Raw genomic sequence first — 24,874 nt, forward strand, 5'->3', positions numbered from 1 at the left:
AAAGTAATTTCCCAACTTTCGTCAGAACTACAAGTAGCTTCAGTAGAGGTTGAAACGTTCTCGCAATTATTTTGCGCACTTAGCCAGCATTTTAATTTATAAGCATTGTATAACGCGCAATGAAAGATTCCAAATTTTCGAATCCCGTGATGACCGCAATATTGTACGATATCCTCCTCATCCGGTAGATTTTTAAATGCTGGTGAGGTACCCTCCAAATTATTTATATCTCTGGAAAGTAAATTCCTCAAGTAGTTTGCTTTTTCGTTACCTCTGACGTAAATGCAGCGCGCGTGTCTTGCAATTTCGCGGAGATACGAGGTAAAATATTTCGGATTAACTGAGCCGTCGAACCACTCGATGCCGTGATAATTTCGTGAGAGCCAATTGTTTTCTCGTCTTGCTTTTGCGGGTAATTTTCCAAACGCGTATGGTGGCATCATAATCCAGTGCTCGATAATCGGAGTATCGATCGCGACAACGGCGACTTCCTTCGCGATAAATTTATTGGCTTCATCGCGGAAACCTTGTATGTCGACGACTATGTCCATATTGTGAGATTTTCGTTGATGAGGTACAAGCTCTTAGCGAAACGTGCGCGTTTGGTTGTGTCTCGTACAAAACTGAATTTATTCTAGCGCGTTACATAGTTTCCACTCCGTGAAAAGTGTCATCGAAATTTCCAAAGGAAGAGGAGGGGGAAAATTTTCTAATCGCGTATTACATTACGGTGTATGAATACATGTTGGTGAACGAGTGTTAAAAGCTAACCGGAAAAATCGACGATAACTTGACGCGATGCATCGATTTCTATGACATTATCGAATTCGGCGTAAACGATACAATTAATTGTTTCGGTGAGCGCCTTCTCGAATCTCGCTTCTAACCGTAGACTTCCGTGTTTCACGAGATTCCAATGACCGGCGCAATTAGCGGATAGATCGGGTGTAAGATCAAAAGCGAATAACGTATATCCCCGAGAATAATCATCTCTACTTATAGAATTTCCCTCGTTCAAAAAATGGATACCCGTCCCTGAGAAGAGCGTATGATAAGCTTCGATGTAAAGCGGTTCGCGAGACGAGAAAACCGGTTGTAACGGTCTACTGGGTATTTGTGTACCGTCGACGTATAGCGAGAAGAAATTTATTCCGTAATTTTGGAAATTAAACGGATTCAATTTTCTGTCACCGTTAAACGCTTTATTATCGACGAAACCTACTATTATTCGTTTCGGCAATTGTCCCAGTATTACATTATCTAACGATTCACCCACAACCCCGCTGTGAATCGTGAATGTTTTAATTTCAACTCTCGTAAGCGGATACTTGGCGGTAACTTTGCTCAGCATTCTAGCATGCGCTAGTAATACTCCGGAGCTTATTTTCGCTCTTCTCACCATTAGACTTGCATCGAGTATACGAATTTTCGACGTGCAATTAGTTTCTATAAAACAAAACGTATCTTTCGAACGCACGAGTCTCAACCGCACCTCGACGCCATTAATTAAGAATTTATCCTGATTGAAAACGTCGCAATGGAGGTGACCTATAAGATCTAGCGCGCGCCCTCCGTGTATGTAACGAGCTCGTCTCGCTATAGCGGTATTGCCTTCCGCTCCTGCCGTATCGTCCATGTGTCCGGGTGTATCCGCATCCCATAAGCACGAGGTTAGATGGGAAGTTTTTGCGGGCGATGAATAATTTAACAACGCTTCGATGTACGCGCGGTACGCATAAGCGTTGTTTGGAGGCGACACGAGCTTTTGATTGAAATACACGTCGATTTGATTGAAGATGGAATGAAGAAAATGATTTACGGGGCCCACGTTGACGCCTGATCCGGCGGCGAGACCGGGTAGCGGCTCGGTTTCTACGCGTACCCGAAGACTTAGTAACGTGTGTGTGAGATCTAAATATTCTTCTCCGTGACCCGGGATGACGAATTCTAGCGGGGAGTCGTCCGAAAGCGAGGTCACGGGTTTGTAATGAATCCATTGCGAACTTTCGATGCTAGTTTGCGTGGGCGGTAAAGAGAAGAGATCGAGCTCGCTCTTTAAACACTCGCTCGAGTGTGTGTGAAGAAATGACATTCTTTTCTATCGTCGCCCGCTCTACCAGCGTTATTGTCACGGACAAGCGTATTTAGAAATAATGGTGATTATGAAAATATATCGTATACTGTGCGCTTTTTACCGCTACTAGCTTTACGCCGTTTCGCGGACGATTTGAGCCTTTTTACAGTCGAGCGATTTTTCCTCGTATTATTTTTAGTTTTTTTTGTATTTGTTCTTTTTTTCCCACGAGACTTGATTTTCGATAAACTTTTTTTCTTATTTGTCTTACGCCGTTTACGCGACACGGTTACCGAGGATTTAGCGACGTGAGTCTTAAGCCTGCCGAAAGGAAACTGCGCTACATGAATTTTTTCATCTGATTTATATCCCGTACCCTTCATTAGACTACTTATTTTTTCCCTAGCTTTTCTCTTAAGATTGTCACGCGATTGTTCAAAACGATGTTTGACAGCTACCTTTAACGGCATTTTATTTTCAACATCCTTGATTATATTAACCCCGGCCCGCAAAGCTTCTTTACCCACTGCCCCTAGACCTCTAGTTAAATAAGGCAATACACGTCTGAACATTCCTCCGAGAAAACTACCTATTCCATGACCTCGTTGATAGGGTGAACCGACAAAAACTCGTGGAATTCCGCCACCGCGAGTTCCACCGTTTTGTAATTCGTTATAATACTCCGAATAATAATCCATATTAATGAACAAATCCCTTCTTTCTTATCAAAAAAATCTTTACAGAGTATTTTTAAAAATCTAATCGATACGTTTGAAATGTAAAGTCACCGTTAACGTGCCGGATTCAAATGGTATTTTGTTTCCAGTATCGTCTTTTATATCGATTTCAATCCGTCGGAAATTTGTTAGGCGCAGCGGGATATAATGCAGAGGTGAGAAATGTTTTACCTGATTCGTTCCATATTCGTAATCGCGCCCACCCCCTGTGACAGGCACTATTCGGAGAAGAGGAGTTTGCACATCTCCTGTTATGTAAGGTTCGCAAATATCACAATAAACGAACAGTTTATCGGGAATACCCCGCGCCAAACTACACGCTTCGTAACCATAGAATCCCTCGTCACGTACTCCATTTTCGTCAAGAAAACCGAGTTTAAGAAAAATTGAAGTAGATTTTTTTTTGGAATTAAGCTTAGATGTCGTGAGCATAGAACAATAGATACTTTCCCCCTTAGGAGCGTTATAAAGAAAATCAGCTAAACCGATCATTTGCAAAGTCTATCGGAAAAATGCATATAATGAATCAGATTGCAACCAGCAGGACACGCGAGGGAGAACAAAATACTACCGCCTGTAAATTTTTCTTGCTTCAAACGAAAATGGGAACCGACTTCTTTGCATGACGAATTAATCATGGAGACGAGCTCTTCCATGTTATTATAAATGCCGCACGGTATTGAGGCTTCCTTCGAAGTTAACACCTCATCTTTTTTATTTTTCTCTTTAACTTGAGAGTCGATATCGACGAAACTGAGTATATTTTCTCCGCGCCTTACATGAAAAAAGGTATTAGGGAATTGGATTTCGCTCAACGCGACTTCCCAGTCACCGTGTAAGTGCAGCGATTGAGGTAATTCCGTAATGAACGACGAGGTTTTATTGTCGGGGAAATAGCGCATGCTGCTATTGCTTGGAAGAACCAGAAGAAATTGATCCGCCCTCATTTCGAAGAATAGTTAAATTCGAAGCGGGTATCCAGGAGTTAAATTTAGAAGGATAACCTTGCCAGCTAACTAATAATTGTTTATTGCTACCGCGTCCCCTGCTTTTTATCACACGATCGACGATAAATTCCTCGTCGCGTAAGTCTTTAATAACCGGTGCTAATTCTTGTTCGTAAAAAATTCCGTCTATAACTTCACCCGATAAATCGCTTAATTCATATACGCGGGGTTTTCTCCATTCGAGAACTCGATGAATTCGAAATATCTCCTCGCTCCACTTCGCTTCGTATCCTTTCTCGAAGATTACTTTTGCTCTACTGACGCGTACGAGATCGTCCACGCGATATTTAGCCTTTTGTTTACGCCCACGCTTCTTTTTCTTTTCTTTATCGTTATCCCATCGTCGTTTCATATTTTCACACGCGGTACGAGCATTTTCTCGCGTAACGACAGCGGGTTGCATTTTGATGGTGGAATGACGGGTATGATTGTAAGCGTGAACAATATCTTGTAAAACATCAAAGTAACGACGTGTATTTTTATGCGTAAAATAACGCCACATCCGCTCTTTGAGTGTTCTATTAAATCGTTCCACTATAGACGCTTTAATAACGGGATTGCGCGTTACACGAAAACGGATGTCTTTTTCTTTTAAGAAATTTTGTACAGGGCGGGCGATAAATTCTTTGCCTTTGTCGGTCTGTAAGTATACAGGTAGTCGACCCTCGTTTCTGGAAAATATTTGTTGAAAGGCCTTTATTACACAGTTGGCTGTTTTGTCACGTAAAGGTTCTACCCAAACAAATTTACTAAGCACATCGATAACCGTTAGTAGATAAGAATAACCGTCATTATAGCTCTTGAGATTACGAAGATCGATCAAATCGGCTTCCCATAAATCATCGATATTTGTTACGTTATAATGTAAACGAGGAAATTTTCGTCGTACCGGACGATGCAGCGTGTATGCATCCTGCGATTTAAGCCACTCGACGACTTTGTTACGCGTAAAATTCGGTTTAACGGCTCGCGATAAATTGTCCACCGCAGAGTAGCCTGCATAATGCGAGGGGTCGTAATACAATTTTTCGAATTCCATTAATTGAGATTTATCCAATCGAGTAAACCTCTTCTTCTCTTTGACGGAGAAACTACGCTATGTGCTAATGTTCTATCGTCGTCACCGTCGTCGTCACCGTCCTCGTCGGCGGATATGAATTGCGTATCTTCTTCGGTTTCACTCGCTTCGTCTAACCTGTGACTGTACGATTTTGAACGTGTGATCGGAGTGGAGGACCCGCGAGGTAACGCGGAAGTAATATAGCGAGATCGCGCGCCTGCTTTTAATAACTTTTGATTTCCTATGAGACGCGGTGACGTACCTATGTCACGTAGTAATCGAGCAAACTGATTTCTTCCGGATGCTTCTACCGTTTTTCTCTCGCGTACCGCATCGTTTATAAGTTCCGCGATATTCGAAACCCTCCACAATGTCACCGTCTATGGTTACGAGCCCTTGTCTATTCCAGCTAATTTTAGATGACGGAGTATCGAGCAGATGCTTCATTAGTAAGCGTGCTTTACTACGATAACTTTTCGGAACACTATTAAGTATTTTTTGTATCATTTCCGCTGATTGAGCGCGTTTTTTCTCGAAACTACTACTAACGGCGCTAATGTTACCGTCGTTGGTAATTAAAGTTTGCGTTTCCATAAAATCATCGTCATCATCGTGGTATCATCCTCTTGCTCTTTCGTGTCTTCGTCCTGTTCTCCATCACCGGCGTGCGCGTCTTTGCGTAATCGTTTTCTCGCAGCACGAACAAATTGAAGATAACGCTGAAGTACCTCTTTATACATTTTCCATCTTTCGTCCTCGCTGACCTAAGGCGTGAGATTCAGAATACGCCACATCTCTGCATCGAGCCGTGACAAAGGAGTTCCCGGGGTCCGTACGGTATTATTAGCATCATTTTCCACATTTGATATCTCGGTAATTTTATTCGATGAATTATCGGCCGGCGCGTTAGAGGAAATTTCCGGTTGTCGCTGCAGTCTTTCGAGATTTTCCGACGAAATTAAAACCATTTTTTTTGCTCTCTCCATTATTGAATTGTAAATATTTTATCTTTTTTCACATTTGACGCAACAAATATACATAGAATAGCGCCCCTTTTTTAATCTCCAATGATCCGGGATAATATAGCTCCGAGTATAGGAGCAATAAGATAGGGTAAGAATCCGCCGCGTTGCACCAATAGTTTTCTCAACTTTCAAATTACCTTTTTTCGCAGCAATACGCCGTAGGATCGATTTATGTCTAGCAAGGCGTTTTTTTTCACTACTTGCAAGCGGTACGTTACCTTTAAGAGTATTGAAAACGCACTCTTGAATACACTTTATGAGATTATTATCGACGGTACGTAAAAACGCTGTTCTTTGATTTTTTTCAGATAACATAAAGTTTTCAAAAGATTCGTGTTTCTTTCGCCGATAGATCGTCTAGCGATTTTTACCGCGCCGTCGGGTGAATTCTTCGACGACGATGATGCCGGTTGCGATTTTTTTTCTTTTTTTACCATCGCAGTGTAATTGCACGAGTGACAAGTCGTGTGTGAATACGAGTCTTTTATACGCCTCTTTTGATCGATCTACGTGGAATGTACGCGTAATGCAGCTTATCGTTGGGAAAGATACACGTCCGAAATCGATATTCATCTGGAGTCGATTGTTTTAAATCGAGCAATAAATACCCGTGAGGCTTCGAGGTGGTAGCGTCGTAGTACGCTTCTTCCATAAACTTAGGATCGTCCGGATATACTTGACGAGCTAAATGCCGAATTTGCGCGCGATCGCGTGGATTTTTGAAAACTACTATGTAATTCGCATTGAGAGATATGTCGCGTTGTCCGCGTCCCTGATGGAAAAGATTTTGCGAAATGAGAATAACACTGAGATTCTTATGATGGCTTCCTTTAGTAAATAGATCTACGATAACATCGCACGATGACGACTCTCTCATAAGATCGTCGATTATCACTAATTTCGGGGTGTGTGGATCGTAAGAATAATCTTCCGGGCGCGGTAAACCCTCGTGAAATTCGATTATATTTTTCTTCGAGTTTATCGGAATGCTATTTGCATATACGTTCTTTTTTCTTACGCTACTCTTTTCTTCTCTTTCATTTTCATCGCATTGCAGGCGTTGATAGGCATCTTGCCACTCGGCGTAATAAAATAAAATTCTCTCGAATCGAGTATCGGACACGTTGGACAAATAACGAAGAAATGTTTTTCACGAAAATCGTTTTTCCACATCCCGTAGGCCCGCAGACGATCGACGTCCAAGGATGTTTCCAGCGTACATCCATTTCCCCAAATGAACGCGATATTCACCGTTTACGTACAATCTCGTAAATGAAAGAAAGTCTAATCCGGCGCGTTCTTAAAAACAAAAAATTAGCGTAAAGAGCGTCCGTGTAATTAAATTTTAATATTACTCATAGTATGAAATGAGTTACGACGGAAAAAGCTTATTCGCGCACCGGGGGCCAACCCGCGGCGGTCGCATGCTCGTGCTAGCGAATAGCGCCGATCAGCTGACGAGCGCCGATCAGCTGATGAGCGCCTGGTTAGCTCGCAACTACCGATCAGCTGATGAGCGCCTGGTTAGCGCCACCGCTACCGATCAGCTGACGAGCGCTACGTTGCGCTGCCCACAATCAGCTTTTAATCAAATGTTCTCGTTGGTGTGTATGTCTTGCGATAGCGGACGTATGTGAGTTTCGGCATGAATATATTTGAATATATAAAAAATTGTACGTAACAAGAATTTTTTTAAAAATTAAATATTTTTATGTTAAAGTTTTTCAGACAAAAAAATTATATTAAAAATTTTGTTAAAAATTTAATATTTTACTAAATAAAAATGATTTTGCTTAAAAGGATAATTATTAAAACTAAAATGGGGAAAACAATATTTTATTAAAATATATAAATTTTATGTAATAAACAATATTTTTTATTAAAAATATAAATTTTTGTATTTATATTTACAAAGTATTTTTTTTCTTATTACTAATATCTACATCTTCTAACTTTAGTTAAACTACTCCTTGTCCTTCCTATTATAAAAATAAAATTAAAACTACGGGTATTTTAAAACTACGATTTATAAAATATAATATAAAGTATAATATTTTATAATATTTTATGAAATATATATATATATACATTTTACTTTTTACAATATTTACACTTTTATATAATATTTGCATTTCTATGCAAGTGGCGGAAAACGTACGCGTATCTTCGTAAAGATAGAAGCTGCGAAGAGGAGAGCTATGTCATTGTTCCGGTAAATAACCGTATGGAAGAGAATATCGATTTTTGATAAATCTTCGTTTTAATAACACAGTCTTGCATATTTTTGTTTCGTCACGCGTTATTATATCGTGAAATGCGGTTTCGCCGAATGGCTTTAAAACGAAGATTTATCGATGTCCCAGGAATCGCCTCTTCAACTTGCTCTCCGCGCGCTCTCTCTTCCCGTTCCTCTTCTTCTTCTTCTCTTTCTTTACGTAGCATAATTCTCTAATACTATTAAAATTAACTAAACGCGAGTTTTCAAAATTCAAGGTTATACCCTTTACTTTGCAAACTTCGCGTGTGAGTCCTTCGGGTGTACGGACCACATATGCGTAAAATTTCGGACCACCGGATACGAACGACTCAATGTAACTACCTTGTCCGTAGCTAGCGAGTTCATCCGTCATGTCGCCTAAAAAATTACCCGTATGCGGTTCGTATTCCTGCGGATCTCCGCGACTTACATAAATACAGGAATCCGTGTCGTAATATAAAACACGCTTGTCTAATTTTTCTAAATAATCGTACAATTTAATCGCGCTTGAGCCGTCGTGTAAGCCGCTATTATAACATTAGTAAGAGGCGAAGGTACGATAGCCTCTTCTCGTAGTCGAAACGAAACATATATCACCTCGTCGTTTACAGGCAATATATCGGTTATTTCATGCTGAGGGCTAGTGAGCAAACTCATTAATCGTTCTTGTGTTTTGACAATTACGGTATTCGGTAAGTTTGCACGTTGACCCAAATTTACCCCAAAAAGAATTCAAGCATAATTTAGCCAACCGAGCGTAAACCGGAATTGAGTTGCAATGTTATCTTTTTCAAGAACGATTCCTTCTACTTCCTCATACTCGCGGATGGTAACCGCTCTTTAGCTTCATTATCGACACAATCGCTCGGCCATCCGGTAGCTTCTTGCTTTAATTGTAAAAATGTATTGATGTATCCCGTAAATAGACCCCCTTGCCGCGTACCGGGTTCGTAACGAGTGATGTTATATTGCCAAATCTCACTAACCCCTGTCACGAAATATCCTTTCTCGATTGCTTTTCGTAATTCGCACGATATCCATGTACCTTCGAATTCGCGTTCGTGAGCTTCGTGAGTACACGCAATCTGAGAAAATGTTTCGCAGCAACTACGACATAACGCAAATAATAATTTGCCCTGCACGCGATAGGGTAATACAGGATGAAAGATGATCGCGGGGAGGAAGTACTTTACATCGCACGACCCCCTCGACTGAATCGAAATTATATCCCGGTGATAATCCGATTAACTCCTCGCATTCCTCACCTACGTATATTGTCGGGTGACAATCGGAAAACCACCGGTCTTCAACACAAACGGATACAGAGAACATACATCCCACGTAACGTATTTTTTCCGTACCCGTGATCTCGTATCGCGTCACGATATTTCCTGTGCGTCCGCCGTAAAATGAGTCTCGGGGATCGAGCGGTTTGGCGTCTATCATTTGATGTCGATGTAAATATTCGCGCATCTCGACATTTTCATTCATCTCGCGATCAAAGTCGCATTCCCATTTCTCAATCACCCTATATCCACGCTTTCGAAGACGAAATGTCGTTGCAACTGTGTGCTCGTAACGTGAATCACCACGTATCTGTACGATCCGTCGAAAGCAGTCTGTCGCGATTTACCCGAAAACATCTTGGACAACCATGCCAAAAACAACCGTGAAATTGTAATGCGTAATATTGCGTTACGTTATTTTCTACCGACTCGTAGTATCCATCGACTAGCGTACCATCGCGTAATCGATATTCTCGAGCGCGACCGCCATGGATAATATGATGTCCGAGCTCCCGCTCTTTCCATATCAACCATTGCAGGGCTTTACGCGAGTGAATATTCGCATGCCTGTATCCCCCCGTTGGAATAATTCCGATCTCTCTTTCGCGTAAAAAGTTTTTTCTAAATACGCGCATACACGTTGAGGCGATGGTTGTGCATTCCTCGAATGGACACACGTTTCCACGCTCTAAGAATATTTTTCTAAAAGCCATACACGCTCGTCTAAGGATATCTACATCGTTACGACAATAAAGCAATATTTCACGTTGAAAATCAAACACATAATTCGCGCGTGTCATCTCGGAGTGCCACGCGAGAAATTTTTTCGCGTTCTTTTATTTGCATAGAATCGGGTGAATAATATTGAACACCGGGTAACGCTCCGACATAAGACTGATTATCGATAGTATTAAATAAATGTGGAAAAATGCCTTTATTCGTACCTTCTGCCAGTCCGAAAGCTTTGGGTAATTCGGATAAACGCATCGGCATGTAATTGATACTATCGATAAATTTCGTATGACCTAGCGTTAATACAACTATTTTCGTTCCGTTTAAAATTACTTGAGGCTCTAAGACATGGTTTTCCACGATATATTTCAAAATAAATTGCGCGTCGAATGACTTCGCGTTATGCGCGATGCAGATTATTTGTTTAAAATATTTTATCGGTCGCGTTACGAAATCTACAAATTCCTGCACGGGGTTGCGACGAAATATAAATTCGCGAATACCGCACCAACGACATCGCACCGACATTTCATCTATTCCTGCACACTCCTCGCAAATTTGTTGAGCGACGCAGAGCGTAGGTACGTGAATTTTTACATTTGTGCTACCTTGGAGCGTTTCGTCTTGCCTCGTCTCAAAGTCATAAAACACGAATGCGACCCGGCTTTCTACGTGTTCGCGAGTCTGATTAATCGAACCTTCGGCGTCATCGTCGTCGTCGTTTCTCCGGTGATGCTGTTGTTGCTCGCTATTTCGATCCGCGTGTTCGGAAGTGCGCGGATCGGGACGATTATTATTATTATGCCGACGAAGGGGAAGCATGTAACAAAGATGATTCAAAGGCTGAAGAGAACGACACGTAGCGCAATAAGTCGTGTCGCATTCGTGTTGTTTATTTCTTTGAATCAAACGTCCGCAATTTTCGCAAAATCGCATAGTTTCACAAACACTCCGACGTGATTTACCGTTGTATGATTTTGCCGCGCGATGACGCTCCAAGCAGGCATGATTGAAAATTCACGTCTACAATTATTGCACCTAATACGATCCGCGAATGATTGCTCACACGGTGGCTCTCCGTTACATCGCGGACATTTATTAGAACATCGATGCTCTCTCGCATCGGAGCGGTAACTTAAATTACACGGTATGCAATATCCTCGCCCGCCTGCTGCTGCATTTAAATTTAAAATTACATCGAAATGTTTATTATTTGAACGGTATAATAAATTTAGACAAGCTTTTATTTCCCGCTGCAGAGTGGTTAGAAACACGTTTCCATCGAATAGCGGCTTACCGCCTCGACCAAAAGTATCGTCGTTATATATTATTATCGCGACATTTTCGCTCGCGAGATATGCTGAAAACGCTCGATTTCAACAATTCCACTCCCTTCCTCCGGAATCGTGACCACCGACCTCCCTCGTAAGTTGCACCGCTAACTCGCGCTTTGTAACACCGAGTTTTGTCTTCTCACCGCATTCCATTTCGCGTGTAACTCTCCCGTGCGTAAATTTCCACGCTCGTTAAAAATTAGAGCCGATACAAGCGCGCGAGGAAGACATAAATTATCGGTATTGGAAATTGTTAAAATCGAAACGTTTTAGCAATAACCTCGGGCGTAAGCCCGTACGTCCCGCGACCAATGGGTGGAGTGACTTTAAAAATCCGAATGTTAATTCTCGCGCTATATCGTGTCCTCCGCAGCTTTGCGCTAACGAGCTTACGAGTTCCCAAATATTTTCGTAAGTCAAATCTCGCGAAGGTCGGAACGATTATACCTGCGGGGCCACGAGTTAAACTTGCGGAATCAAAAGACATACCGACGTAATCCCTCGGTTCGCACGAATGCAACGCGTACTCGTGAAGTTCGCGAAACGCATTTTCTAACCACTCATACGCGTTTGCTCCTTCGGGTATCGGCCGAATACGGAAACTAATTTCCCGTCCTTCTATACCAAAAGTTCTAAACCGACGCACGTTTTCCGCTAACATTATTAAATATCTAAAATTACCTTCGAGCTCTTGATTCGTTACTTCCTCTTGTCCACCAGCAGCCGCTAAATCTCGCTCTTCGTCGGAAGTTTCCTCACCGGAGCGGGTTTTGAGAATCTTCTCGGTGTATTCTGACGTTCCTTCCCCCACCACTTTGTACTGTGAGAAATAAAAAATTATATTAACAAAATAAAATATTTAATAAAATATTACTCTCTTACGTTTGAATTTTTATTAATAATGTGAAACTGTTGTTATTAATAATTATGTTATGTTCACTTACGTTTTAATATTCTTTTACCGGGGCAATTGTGTCACCCTGCGAGGGTTAATACTCCGGTGAATATGAAATTTCGGGCGCGATGTTAGGAGAGAAAGAAATTCCTAATAAAATTTTATTTTAATTAGAATAAACAAAAAATTTAACGTAGGAGAAGATTAAGTATAAAATATGTAATTATTACCTTCCTCAGCCATCTCCCCGCTATTTTCTTCTTCTTCTTCTTCTTCTTCTTCTTCTTCTTCTTCTACAGAAACGTGGTGTTGTTATTTTCATCTTCTTCTTCATCTCCCGTTTGTTCTTCTCGTTCTTCCGGCTCTTCTTCTTCATCTTCCGTTTGCTCTTCTTCTTCCGACTCTTCCTCCTCCTCCTCCTCCAGATCCTCTTCATCTTCCGGAATCGTGTTTACTTCCTCATCGATTTCCTCCCCCCGTTCTCGATCCTCTACGACCACGTTTTCATTTGCCGCGTCATCTAATATTCATCAGACATATATTATTAGTATTTCACATAATTAAAAATCTTTTGTGTTGATATATACCACTGTAGTATTTTTCTTACTTACTTTCAAGCGGAGTAAATATGGTCGCCTCATCGAACGGACTTACTTCGCGAACCCGCACTTCTTCCACGTCGTTATCGCTTTCGGCTAAATCAATAACCGGATGCTCCAACTCCGGCGTTAACACGATGCGTGCACGGCCTGGAACGTATAACATTTTTATTAAAAATTTCCTGTTTAATATAATGTTTTTCTAGCAGCGTGATATAATTTATAATGTTTAAAAACTTACGCGAAGGCCCGGGCTCCGGCGAAGAATCCGCTCGTCGTCTTCTATTTAACCTTAGCCTTAGTGATACAGGGCGATTCTCCAGTACGCGCAGCCGGTTTCCTGTAACGCGTGCGACAGGGCGTACGAAAGCTAAAGTTTTAGCGAATTAAATAAATAAATAATTGGGGTAGTTTTAATTAATTTATTTATAATTAACTGTAATAAAAATAAAAACTTACCATTATTATCTTCTCCCCGCAGAACTCGATGAAAATGCAGGAGGAGATATTCTATGTGGCCTGCTACGTCGTTTTCCTTCTCACCACCAAAATAGTATCGCGACTCGATCACCTCACCCGCGATAATCACTAATTCGCGAAAAACACTAAAATGCCCTAGTCGGAATAATACCGCTAGCACAGCGCTGGGACATTCCCCCGCGAATTTTCCAAAAATATTGAAGCATTTGTCTTCACTAGCGCATGCTAATTCATATATATGCCTGGAAAAATTTTTCCCGCATAAACTCTGCGCTAGTGATAGACAAATTTCAATTACTTTTTTCAAACTCATTATTTGAAATTTAATAGTACACTTGCGTCGAATACGTGAGTACGCGAGAGACGAAATTCGAAAAAATGTAACTAACTTAACTCCGAGAGCCGTATTTATACGTTTTTATCAAGATGGGGAATTTTCAGGTAACTTTTCTCGATTTTATTTTATCTTTTTTTCTCATACCCGAGTATTCTTACCCTTGTTTTATATATATGTTAATATTTACTTAGATATAGAAAATATTTAATTTAGGGCAATATTTACTTAATTACAAAAAGTTTATGGAAATCAAGATGAGGAATTTTTAGTTATCTTTTCTCTATTTTATTTTATCTTTTTTATCTTTTTTCTCATGCCCGAGTATTCTTACCCTTGTTTTATATATAAATATATATATATATATATGGTAATATTTACTTATTGTTAGATACAGAAAATATTTAATCTAGGGCGATATTTACTTAGCTACAAAAAGTTTATGGAAATCAAGATGAGAAATTTTCGGGTATCTTTTCTCGATAGCGGTAGGAATTTTATATTTCTCTGTAGTCAGATTTAAAAATTATATCATTTATATTGTTTAAAAAATTCCCCTTCCACATTAAAAATTATATCGTTTATATTGTTTAAAAAATTCCTCTCCCACATAATTTTTATTATACTACACATGCATTTTCTCCCTATTACTTTATTGTTTAAAAATTCCCCTTCCGCATTAAAAATTATATCATTTATATTGTTTAAAAATTCCCCTTCCTCATAATTTTTATTTATCTGCGCATGCCTTTTCTCCCTACCACTTCTATTTTATCTTCTTATAAATTTTCTTGAAAATCTTCGCTCACTCGTCTTTCATCGTCCGGACTTTCAAGTTCGTTAGTAAAAAGATAGTTAGTAAAAAAGTTCTCGATTTTTCGATTTTTCCGCGTCTTTGATTATTAAATCTTTGATTTTCTACGCGGTAGCAACTACCATGAACAATCTTAAGAAAATCGAGCAACAACCGCGCATGTTGCTGTCAACAACATACGGATTGAATTCATCCTACACGAAGAAAATTCAAGTGGGTCTTATGACGGAAGACAACGTCGAACTGGATTTTCTACCTGCTGTTAAATTAACATCTCACGGAGCTGCAGGGATTTGCTTCGACATGGAATCGTGGCAAAAATTTCAAGAAAACATGGAAACGATGTCGAGCTACTTAAATGGTGATAAAATTAATTTGAGCTCGATCATCTTTAACAAGATAATTATAAATTTCACTACCGCATATGGTGCTAGAGCCATACTAATAACATATCGTGAAAACGAACAAGAAGATCTTTCTTCCGAAACTGCGGAGGATACGAACGAAAACGGACCGAAGGCGAAGAAACGTAAAACTTACAACATTGCGATAGTCATGCAGAGAACGACTTTTCAAGGTGTAGAAAATATAGTTAATTGTGTGAACGCTAATTTAAATCGTCTAAATTTTATTTCAACTAATGTCAACGAATGTGCTCGATATTTAATTAACGAAATACAGTTAAATCTTCCTGTCAACGGTAGCATTAATAGCAGTATCGTGAAACTCACGATCAGAGGTAACAGTAAGGAAATAGAACGTAATGTACGCACCCAACTGAAAGATTTAACATTTCTCGATGTATACTTCGAGATAACATTTTTAGAAATAATTTCACTTTATTTCGAACAAATTGTATATGCAATTATATCAAAACGTAAATTTTAATAATTATTCGACGAATATTTTTTTGAAATGATTGTGAATAATTTTGTTCTGTAAAATATTTTAAATATAAATCATATTTGTACTTTTAAAACCATTGTTCAATTTTCTTTCACTTACTCTTTCCAGAAATTTCCTCAACATGCATGTTCCTGTTTACCTTCATTAAGCAGCGAGTTATTTTAAAATAAAATTTTATCTGACATCTTTCTAATCTACGACGATGTATTATTATTTTTTATCGTGACGCGAGTCGGAATGCTCGCCTGTACAAATATTTGCGTGTTCTTTTTTATTACCCTACGCCATTGTCAGCTATTACCTGCCACCGGTCGACCGCACGACGCTTTTCTTGGCCAAAATGTTTTTACCCCACCCCGTCTAATATCGACCATTTGATTCGACGAGCTATTCTTGCCATACGTATACCCGAACTGTTTTTACCCCACCCCCGTCCAATATCGACCATTTGATTCGACGAGCTATCCTTGCCATACGTATACCCGAACCCCCATGCCGTACTCTACGCAACTTTAGCTTAAATACCACATCTAATCCTTAGACTAGTAAGATCTCGTTTAGCTCAACATACTAGGACCCTGCTCGGAAACACGGAGGTCCCGGGTTCAAATCCAGAGAAAATCAGAAAAAATAAAAAATAAAAATTCTCATCCCCACCTTTCGGGGCCAGTCGCCATTTTTTTTTCCCCCAACACCCTTTCCCCCTAACACCCACACTCGGAAAAGCCAGACGCCGGTGGTGGGGGAAAGATAAGATAAGACCCGGCGCCAGACGGGTCGGTGGTGGGGGTTTGTTTTGACGGGCCATACCTGCCATTATACTACTTCTTTAACAAGATAATTATAAATTTTACTACCGCATATGGTGCTAAAGCCATACTAATAACGTATCGTAAAAACGAGCAAGATCTTTCTTCCGAAACTGCGGAGAATGCGAACGCAAACGGACCGAAGGCGAAGAAACGTAAAACTTACAACATCACGATAGTCATGCAGAGAACGACTTTTCAATGTGTAGAAAATATAGTTGATTATGTGAACGCTAATTTAAATCGCCTAAATTTTATTTCAATTAATGTCAACGAATGTGCTCGATATTTAATTAACAAAATACAGTTAAATCTTCCTGTCAGCATCAATAGCAGTATCGTGAAATTCACGATCAGAGGTAACAGTAAGGAAATAGAACGTAATGTACGCACCCAGCTGAAAGATTTAACATTTCTCGATGTATACTTTGAGATAACATTTTTAGAAATAATTTCACTTTATTTCGAACAAATTGTATATGCAATTATAACAAAACGTAAATTTTAATAATTATTCGACGAATATTTTCTTGCAATGTTTGTGAATAATTTTGTTCTGTAAAAATATTTTAAATATAAACCATATTTGTACTTTGAACCGAATATTGTGAATATAACGATTGTTTAATCATACACTTATTTCGTAAAATTTTTACTCATAAAAAACAAGCGAATCATAACAATATATAATATGAATTTTGGTATCAACAAATGAATTTTGTTCTGTAAAAATATTTTTAAAACATAAATCATATTTGTACTTTTTAAAATCATTGTTCGATTTTCTTTCTCTTCCTCTTTCCAGAAATTTCCTCAACGTGCATGTTCCTGTTCACCTTCATTAAGCCGCGCGTTATTTTTAAATAAAATTTTATCTGCCATCTTTTCAACAATAAGCATTCTTTCTAATCTACGATGATGTATTATTTTTTTATCGTGACACGAGTCAGAATGAATCGAGTAATGAGCGAAATTTTGTTGATAAGTCTCTGTTCATTTCACTACCTTATGTTAATAGCTTAGGCGATATCAATCGAATTTTTAAAAATATCGGATTTAATGTTGTTCATAATATTCCTAAAAAACTGAACCATTTAATTGCACTCGGCAAGGATAGACTACCTACAGATAAAAAACTGAAGTAGTTTACAAAATTAATTGTAGGGATTGCAACGTGTCATACATCGGACAAACAAAAAGACATCTGTGTACACGTGTAAAGGAACATTTCAGCAACATCAAAATGCATTCGAGTAATTTATCAGTTATCAGCAAACATAAAATTGAATTTGATCACGATTTTGACTGGACTTCGCCTGTTATTTTGCATAGTGAAAAGCACTTAAGAAAAAGAGAAATCGCTGAAATGTTCTTTATTAAGGGAAATAATAACGCTATTAATTTACAAAAGGATACCGACAATCTAAGTAATATTTACGACACAATAATAAAGGTCGTTTAGTCTCCAATAACTCGTCTAAGAGTCTTGACGTGTTGTCAAACCGACACTATGTTCGTTCTTGACATCTTAGAATTATAATTTTATTTTTAATTTTACAAGTAAATCTCGCTTCTTTTTCTTTTTATCATTTTGTAATATTGTTAGTGAAGTAATTTTATTTTTTTTAAATGTATTAAAATCTCGGTCTATGTATATCTAGATCACTTGATAAGGACTCAAAGAAGGGTCGAAACGTTGTGATTGAATAAATAATATTTGCCAGTACGGTCGAGAGAAGATTTTTACCTTTTTTAAATTCTGTCTAGCGATTCTCAAATATCTACGTTCTTAGTGTTATTATTTTGTTTTAGTATTTAATTGCGCTAAAGATGATCCAAAAAACAGATTACAATGTACGTCTTTCTTCTTGATATGATACATTTATAATGAGTATTATATATCAAACAGAAGGGCGTACATTGAATTTACAATAAATACTTGTTAATCTCTTAATTACTGCGTTTGCGTTTTCAGATAGCCATTTGTTTACCATATTTGATATTGTTTTTTTTTCAATTATAGCGGCATCGCGTGGAAAAAGTTTTGTCATCATTTTATTTGGTACGTAATGCGTGCCTTGGAATGTACAAAAATAACCTTTTTTAAATTTTGTCTGGCGATTTTCAAATATCTACGTTCTTATATATTATAGTTTTTAAGCTTAAACGACTTGACTACGACGTAACTAGCAATTTTATTTGATTATTTCACGACGTTTCGACCATTTGGTTGTGGTCCTTTTCAAGTGAAATTTCATCAATTAAACCGAGGTTAACATAACATCACACCGGTGTTATTTGAAATCGAAAGGTAAACGTTAAAAGAGGAACACGTCCCATTGTTATGATGTTAAAAGTTAAAAATTAAAAGAGGAACACGTCCCTTCGTTATGATGTTTCGTCAACGACGAATCATTGTTCGATTTTCTTTCTCTTCCTCTTTCCAGAAATTTCCTCAACGTGCATGTTCCTGTTCACCTTCATTAAGCCGCGCGTTATTTTTAAATAAAATTTTATCTGCCATCTTTTCAACAATAAGCATTCTTTCTAATCTACGATGATGTATTATCAACGACGAAACATCATAACGAAGGGACGTGTTCCTCTTTTAATTTTTAACTTTTAACATCATAACAATGGGACGTGTTCCTCTTTTAACGTTTACCTTTCGATTTCAAATAACACCGGTGTGATGTTATGTTAACCTCGGTTTAATTGATGAAATTTCACTTGAAAAGGACCACAACCAAATGGTCGAAACGTCGTGAAATAATCAAATAAAATTGCTAGTTACGTCGTAGTCAAGTCGTTTAAGCTTATTTTCACCACTAGCGACAAATATTAATTTTGATTGATATTAATTTTAATTGATCGTATTATAGTTTTTGTTATTTTTAAATGTAGAGTTGTGTAGCATATATATTTATTTTCGCAGCTCAATACATGTCCAATTTGGTGTTGGAAAAGCAACAGCATTCAGAGCAGTAAGAAGGGTAACTTATGCCTTGCATTGTTTTGCACCAAGATTTATTCAGTAGCCAAAAAATGAAGTCCTACACCGTACTATTGAAGAATTTGCGAAAGCAAGGTTTTCCTAATAGTTTTCCCTAGAACTGCGATATATACTCAGCACGACACCCTTTGCTCGAGTGTCGTGCTGAAATCGAACATTAAAAAATTTTTTAAATTATTAAAAAATGTTTAATCGCCGGAACTATCTTTGAAAATGATTGCAGAGCATAGAACTCTACGAGAACTGGCCAAAACTCCCCCTAGAACCGCGATATATACTCAGCACGACACCCTCTGCTCGAGTGTCGTGCTTAAATCGGACATTAAAAAATTGAAAAAATTATTAAAAAATGTTTAATCGCTGGAACTATTTTTGAAAATAATTGCAGAGCATGGAACTCTACGAGAACTGGCCAAAATTCCCCTTAGAACTGCGATATATACTTAGCACGACACCCTTTGCTCGAGTGTCGTGCTATAATTATCTTATTAATTATTTAAGTTAATTACTGGTAATCGACAGAACTATTGTCGAAAATTATTTTGGAGGTCGGAACTATTCTAGAACTCGTAAAATGCGCCCAGAGAAATAGATATTTCTACCAGCACGACACTCTTTCGCGATGTCGTGCTATAATAGCTTATTAATTACTTAAGCTAATTATGTTTAATCGACCGAACTATTGTCGAAAATTATTTTGAAGGTCAGAACTATCCTAGAACTCGCAAATTGCGCCATGAGAAATGAATATTTCTATTAGCACAACAAGATACAATTTTTACAAATATCGTTTAAATTTTTTTTTAACTCGTAGAATGCATAGTTCGCCGGAACTATTGTTAAAATCTATCAGGAACTCTAGATCTCGTCGAAATCTATCTATATATACACGAAAAAAAAAATTTTTTTGCGTAAGTGTCGTGCTACGGGAAGTTAGCACATTTTTAAAAAATTCGTTTTTTGACCTCAAATTGACAGAACTATTTGCGAAACTTATCAGGAACTCTAGAACTCTTAAAAGTGCTACTAAAACTCATATGTTTTTTTTGAAAATCGAAAAAAGCCGTGCCAACTTCAAAGAGCCTAATTCCTTCGGGATATTAGTATAGAGTGAAGTGACGTCTAACGAAGCCATTATTTCAGTTGACTCAATGGCTTTATTATTAATTAAATTAGCAAACGCCCAACTATCCTTGACAAACGAACGAGGTTTTTGAATTGAATTTTGTAAAATAGTGTGTAAATAATTTGCCATCATATACAACGGACTCCCAATAGATGAGATGATAATTCTTAAGGGGATTCCTGCCTTATGGATCTTCGGCAATCCATATGCTCTCGGCGTATTCCCGTTAGTGCATTTTAAATTATTATAAGTACGTTCATCAATTAAATTGTTATTATGCCAAGATTTCAATAAGTCATTAACTTTTTGAGATAAATTTTTTATCGGATCTTTTTTCATAATTTTATATGTCGATGTATCATTTAACAATTCTGTCATTTGCTGCAACTATTTACTCCTATTCATGATTACAGTGACCTGTCCCTCATCTGCTTGCATTACAAAAATATCCCTATTGTCTGCCAAATATTTTTTACATTTTGAGAATTCGTTTAGGATATGTCTACTTATAAAATATTGGTGTTTTCTTTTGTTTTTAAGTCTATTCAATGAATTAGCAATACAATTACGCGTATCATTCAGTAAACTGTCTTTCAGTCGGTGACTATTTAATTCGAAATTTTTTATTACATTAAGTGCAAACGACTCAGAATCCCTTACACTGTTATGATTAAAAGGCAATCCGAATTTTCCACCCAAACTCAGAAATCTAAGAACGTTATCCGGTACTTCTTTATCCGAATTATTAATTATCCATTTACTACATTTAAAATTGAAAAACCTTTCATATATCTTATTCTGACGATTGAGAAGTAAATCGAGATGTATTTTATTAAGAAATTAAATTTCACAATTAATTTACAAAAAGACACAGAAAGTTTTAGCACTGCGTATGATTGTTTGTTTAGAAATTGATGTAACCTTCAACATACTTATCTTGGCGATGTTATTAAATTTAGTACAGTGTGTTCTGTCAAAGTATGAAGACAAAAACGTTAGAAATTGATGTAACCTTCGACATACTTATCTTGGCAATTGTTTGCGCGTACGCTCGATTGCTGACGTTGAACGCTCACGCACGAAGCTACGGATTCTGACAATCGGGTTGTAAATCCGATCGTCGATATCCGTCTCGTGTATAGATTGCACAGGAAGATTCAAAGTGGACTGTATCTTAAGGAGGGTGGACGCGCTCCGATTGGTGCGCAGGATGGGTAACGATTTAAGCCACGTGCCGAATCGAGAACCAGAATACGGAATTATATGCACAAATTACATAAAAACAATCCATTTATTAACTAAATTTGTCCGAGAGTCACAATGTACATAAACGCAAAATAATTTGAAACCTTTACATAAAATCTTTATCTATTAACGAATAAAATAGTCACCGCGAAAACACGTACGACGTGGTTGTTAAGCAGTCCGAAATGTCTCACTATATGGTATCTAGCATGTGTTGCATGGACACCACCGAAAAACTATTTGTTGCATAACAATTGCTAGTTACGATGAGCACGCTCGAAACTCGTGTATCGAATCGTTCGAAATCTCATATTAAGATTTCGTACACGTTGCCGATTGCGGCGAATGCGATATTAAATCGCGAACCGAAATGTTTCAATTAACATGGAGAATCACTGATCACATAAATGTTACAGTGCGTTGAGCACCACGGGCTCGAAGGGATGAAAAAAAGGAACGCAAACACAATCACGACATCAGGTATCAGTCCCAGATGACTGATCACGTGATCTGCGCGCTCCAACTCACGTGATCTACGCGTGCCAAGCGAACACGCGCGAGCCTCATGTATACAATTATTACGTTCGTGGAAACAATCGGACTTCGGCACCTTGATATTTCACCATTGCGTGAATTCTGGTCCCAAATCACTGAATTCCGCTTCGTTAACAATGTTTTGAGCGCAAACTTTATGTCGCGTATATAACGGCGCACCTTGTTGCTACCGTTAATTAGCGAATGTCAAAGTGAACGTATTTCACATCTCACTTATCACTGAATCACAGCAGAATATCAATCTGATTATTTTTTTATTAATCAAACGAACTACGAACAATTAGAATCGCGACGGAAAACCCACATGTGACTAATCGCAAAGCCGTGCCAGGAGCGAATGACCAGGTTCGATGACGAGGCAGTTCATCCCCGATCGATTCGATAATCGAACGCTTGAAGCGCGGCGTGTAGGTTCAGTGCGTGCTGCCCCGTGCCGGATTAACTCAAAAATTATAGAATTTCAAATTATCGACCTACTTCTTCATTCTCTTTGAACAAATAATAAAGTTCTTGACCTGGGGTCAACTTACTTCTGAACATACCGCCCGCCTCGAAATAAAGATTTCGAAATGTCTTACAGTAACTAAAGAACTTACCCCAGGTTTGGGTTTTTTTTTTGTTACATAAAGAAAAAAAAAGAAAAAATAAAACGTTAATCGCTTAATGATTTTTCGAGTGAGATTCAGTGATTACATATTGAACAATAACAGGCATTTGGTTGCTTACATGATTGAATAACAATATTAAGACATAGATTCTTACTAAACTTACATTAACGCGACGCGAGTGGTCTTGAGTAGTCAAGGATATTGAGCGCCGCCCGCCTTAACTAACTACGAAGGACTTGACTTGTCCTAATTATGCGAACGATTGAGACGTTGCATGCGCATTATGGAGTTGGGTTTTCCGCAGTACCTGTCTTACGTTCCGACAGTTGATCGATTAAGTTAATATCGATAGGTAGTAGGCACAATTTAGTTACTGGTCGCTTGTATTCGGACGTCGCTGTTTTAACTGAGACGACTCGAGTTAACCCGTCAGAGCCCGGATGACAATGAATAACTCGCCCTAATTCCCATTTACACGGTGGGAGAAGGGGGTTTTGAATCAAAACCATTGAGCCAACCTGAATCGGAGGCGTTTCTCGACGCCACTTTGATCTTTGTTGAAGAGTATTGACATAATCTGACTGCCACTGCTTCCAAAAACGCTCCGTAATCTGTCTGAGTAATTGCCATCGCGACAATCTGTTTTCGTTCAATTGTAGAATGGAAGGTTCCGGATTCGTAGTAATGGCAGTCCCAATCAAAAGGTGACCTGGGGTCAGGAACTCGTAGTCATCTGGAGTATCATTGAGTGGAGAAAGCGGCCTTGAGTTGAGGATAGCCTCAATTTTGCACAACACTGTCGTGAACTCCTCAAATGTCAATGCGTGTGAGCTTACAATTCGACGAAGGTGGTGTTTGACACTCTTCACTCCTGCCTCCCATAGTCCTCCAAAATGAGGAGCATGAGGCGGGATGAAACTCCAAGTGATCCTATCTGTTGCGATTAAATTGAGAAAATCCGTATTGCGTTGAGCATCCCGATACGCGCGGGATAGCTCTTTATCGGCTCCTGTGAATGTTGTACCGTTATCCGAATACATAACTGCTGGCAAGCCTCGTCTGGCGCAAAATCGTTGAAATGCGTTCAAAAATGCTGGCGTTGAATAATTGCTGACCAACTCGAGATGAATGGCTCGAGTTGCCAAACATATGAAAACGGCTATGTAAGCCTTTCGTGAGGTGATTCCTCGACCAGCAGAGGCTCGAATGAGCACTGGACCGGCATAATCGATGCCGCTGTGCAAAAACGCCCTCGTTGGCGTTGAGACTCGAGTTGATGGGAGTTGACCCATTAACTGATTGGCTACCTGAGCTCTTTCTCGCGTGCATCGAACGCACCTGTAGATAACTGATTTAACTAAAGGCCTAGATTTTATAATCCAAAATTCTTGGCGAATTTTAGACAGGGTAGACTGAAGACCGGCGTGCAGCGAGGCTATGTGCGTGTAGCGAATGAGCATTGTAGTAATTGGATGATCAGCTAGTAGAACTGGATGTTTGGATTGAAATGGTAGATGAGAATGCTCCAATCTTCCGCCAACGCGGAGTAGACCATTTGCGTCTAGGAATGGATTTAATGATATCAGAGCGCTGTTCCTTGATAACCTCTTGTTTGACTTGAGTAAGTAAAGTTCTTGCTTGAACACCTCTGCTTGAATCATATGCAACCAAAAGTTACGAGACTGCATGTACTCAAATGCTGTAATGGCGTGGGACCGGACGTGATCTTTGTGATCTGCCGCGTGCTTCCGTTGACATTTGTTTATGAATCGGTATATATATGCAGTGACGCGTATCAATTTTGGCCACCATGAATACCGTGCAGCAAGACTCCAGTCTTCACGAGTACTATTTTGATGAGCTTCACATGCCTTCAGTTCCAATTGAGTTTCGTGGTGCTCTGATAGAATTTGATGAGGCCACTCATCAGAATGAAGATGCAACCATGACGGCCCATGCCACCATAGGTTGATGGATA

General features: G+C 38.8%; 5 protein-coding genes, 1 long non-coding RNA gene and 1 pseudogene across 6 annotated transcripts; 1 reads left to right on the forward strand and 6 right to left on the reverse strand.

The window, feature by feature from the left end:
- Window positions 1–766: 766 nt before the first annotated feature.
- LOC146721928 (uncharacterized protein F54H12.2-like) lies at window positions 767–2,092 on the reverse strand. The gene has a single exon (XM_085485821.1). The coding sequence runs from the start codon at window positions 2,090–2,092 to the stop codon at window positions 767–769; it is 1,326 nt and encodes a 441-aa protein (XP_085341947.1).
- A 389-nt stretch (window positions 2,093–2,481) lies between these two features.
- LOC146721929 (uncharacterized) lies at window positions 2,482–5,226 on the reverse strand (annotated as a pseudogene).
- Window positions 5,227–6,217: 991 nt separating this feature from the next.
- Window positions 6,218–7,038, reverse strand: LOC146721930 (uncharacterized; the record flags this gene model as incomplete). Its single annotated transcript, XM_085485826.1, has 1 exon — window positions 6,218–7,038. A coding segment is annotated over one exon (651 nt), but the record flags the coding sequence as incomplete, so codon positions are not given.
- A 5,243-nt stretch (window positions 7,039–12,281) lies between these two features.
- Window positions 12,282–12,703, reverse strand: LOC146721931 (uncharacterized). Its single transcript, XR_014925434.1, has 3 exons — window positions 12,638–12,703; window positions 12,457–12,557; window positions 12,282–12,332 (listed from the first exon to the last, which is right to left on the reverse strand). It is a non-coding gene; the product is annotated as an uncharacterized LOC146721931 (long non-coding RNA).
- On the reverse strand, window positions 12,701–14,330 carry LOC146721932 (uncharacterized). The gene is made up of 4 exons (XM_085485822.1): window positions 13,466–14,330; window positions 13,248–13,376; window positions 13,019–13,156; window positions 12,701–12,927 (listed from the first exon to the last, which is right to left on the reverse strand). Exons 1-4 carry the CDS (start codon window positions 13,797–13,799, stop codon window positions 12,701–12,703), a joined length of 828 nt encoding a protein of 275 aa, XP_085341948.1. The 5' UTR covers window positions 13,800–14,330.
- Window positions 14,331–14,345: 15 nt separating this feature from the next.
- Window positions 14,346–15,560, forward strand: LOC146721933 (uncharacterized). Its single transcript, XM_085485825.1, has one exon. It carries the CDS (start codon window positions 14,758–14,760, stop codon window positions 15,520–15,522), a length of 765 nt encoding a protein of 254 aa, XP_085341951.1. The 5' UTR covers window positions 14,346–14,757; the 3' UTR covers window positions 15,523–15,560.
- Window positions 15,561–23,177: 7,617 nt separating this feature from the next.
- LOC114941448 (uncharacterized) lies at window positions 23,178–24,584 on the reverse strand. The gene has a single exon (XM_085485823.1). It carries the CDS (start codon window positions 24,582–24,584, stop codon window positions 23,178–23,180), a length of 1,407 nt encoding a protein of 468 aa, XP_085341949.1.
- Window positions 24,585–24,874: the final 290 nt, after the last annotated feature.

Source organism: Nylanderia fulva, unplaced genomic scaffold (genome assembly GCF_048542155.1).
Source record: "Nylanderia fulva isolate GAGA-0341 unplaced genomic scaffold, ASM4854215v1 Scaffold399, whole genome shotgun sequence".
Lineage (NCBI taxonomy): Eukaryota > Metazoa > Arthropoda > Insecta > Hymenoptera > Formicidae > Nylanderia > Nylanderia fulva.

Excerpts from the sequence above, each read along its gene's own strand:
- LOC146721928 (XM_085485821.1), bottom strand. The coding sequence starts at position 2,092 with ATGTCATTTCTTCACACACACTCGAGCGAGTGTTTAAAGAGCGAGCTC.
- LOC146721932 (XM_085485822.1), bottom strand. The coding sequence starts at position 13,799 with ATGAGTTTGAAAAAAGTAATTGAAATTTGTCTATCACTAGCGCAGAGT. Across the intron at positions 13,377-13,465 it reads GCGGGGAGAAGATAATAATG|CTTTCGTACGCCCTGTCGCA; the intron begins GTAAGTTTTTAT and ends CTAAAACTTTAG. Across the intron at positions 13,157-13,247 it reads GCCGGAGCCCGGGCCTTCGC|GCCGTGCACGCATCGTGTTA; the intron begins GTAAGTTTTTAA and ends TATACGTTCCAG.
- LOC146721933 (XM_085485825.1), top strand. The coding sequence starts at position 14,758 with ATGAACAATCTTAAGAAAATCGAGCAACAACCGCGCATGTTGCTGTCA.
- LOC114941448 (XM_085485823.1), bottom strand. The coding sequence starts at position 24,584 with ATGCAGTCTCGTAACTTTTGGTTGCATATGATTCAAGCAGAGGTGTTC.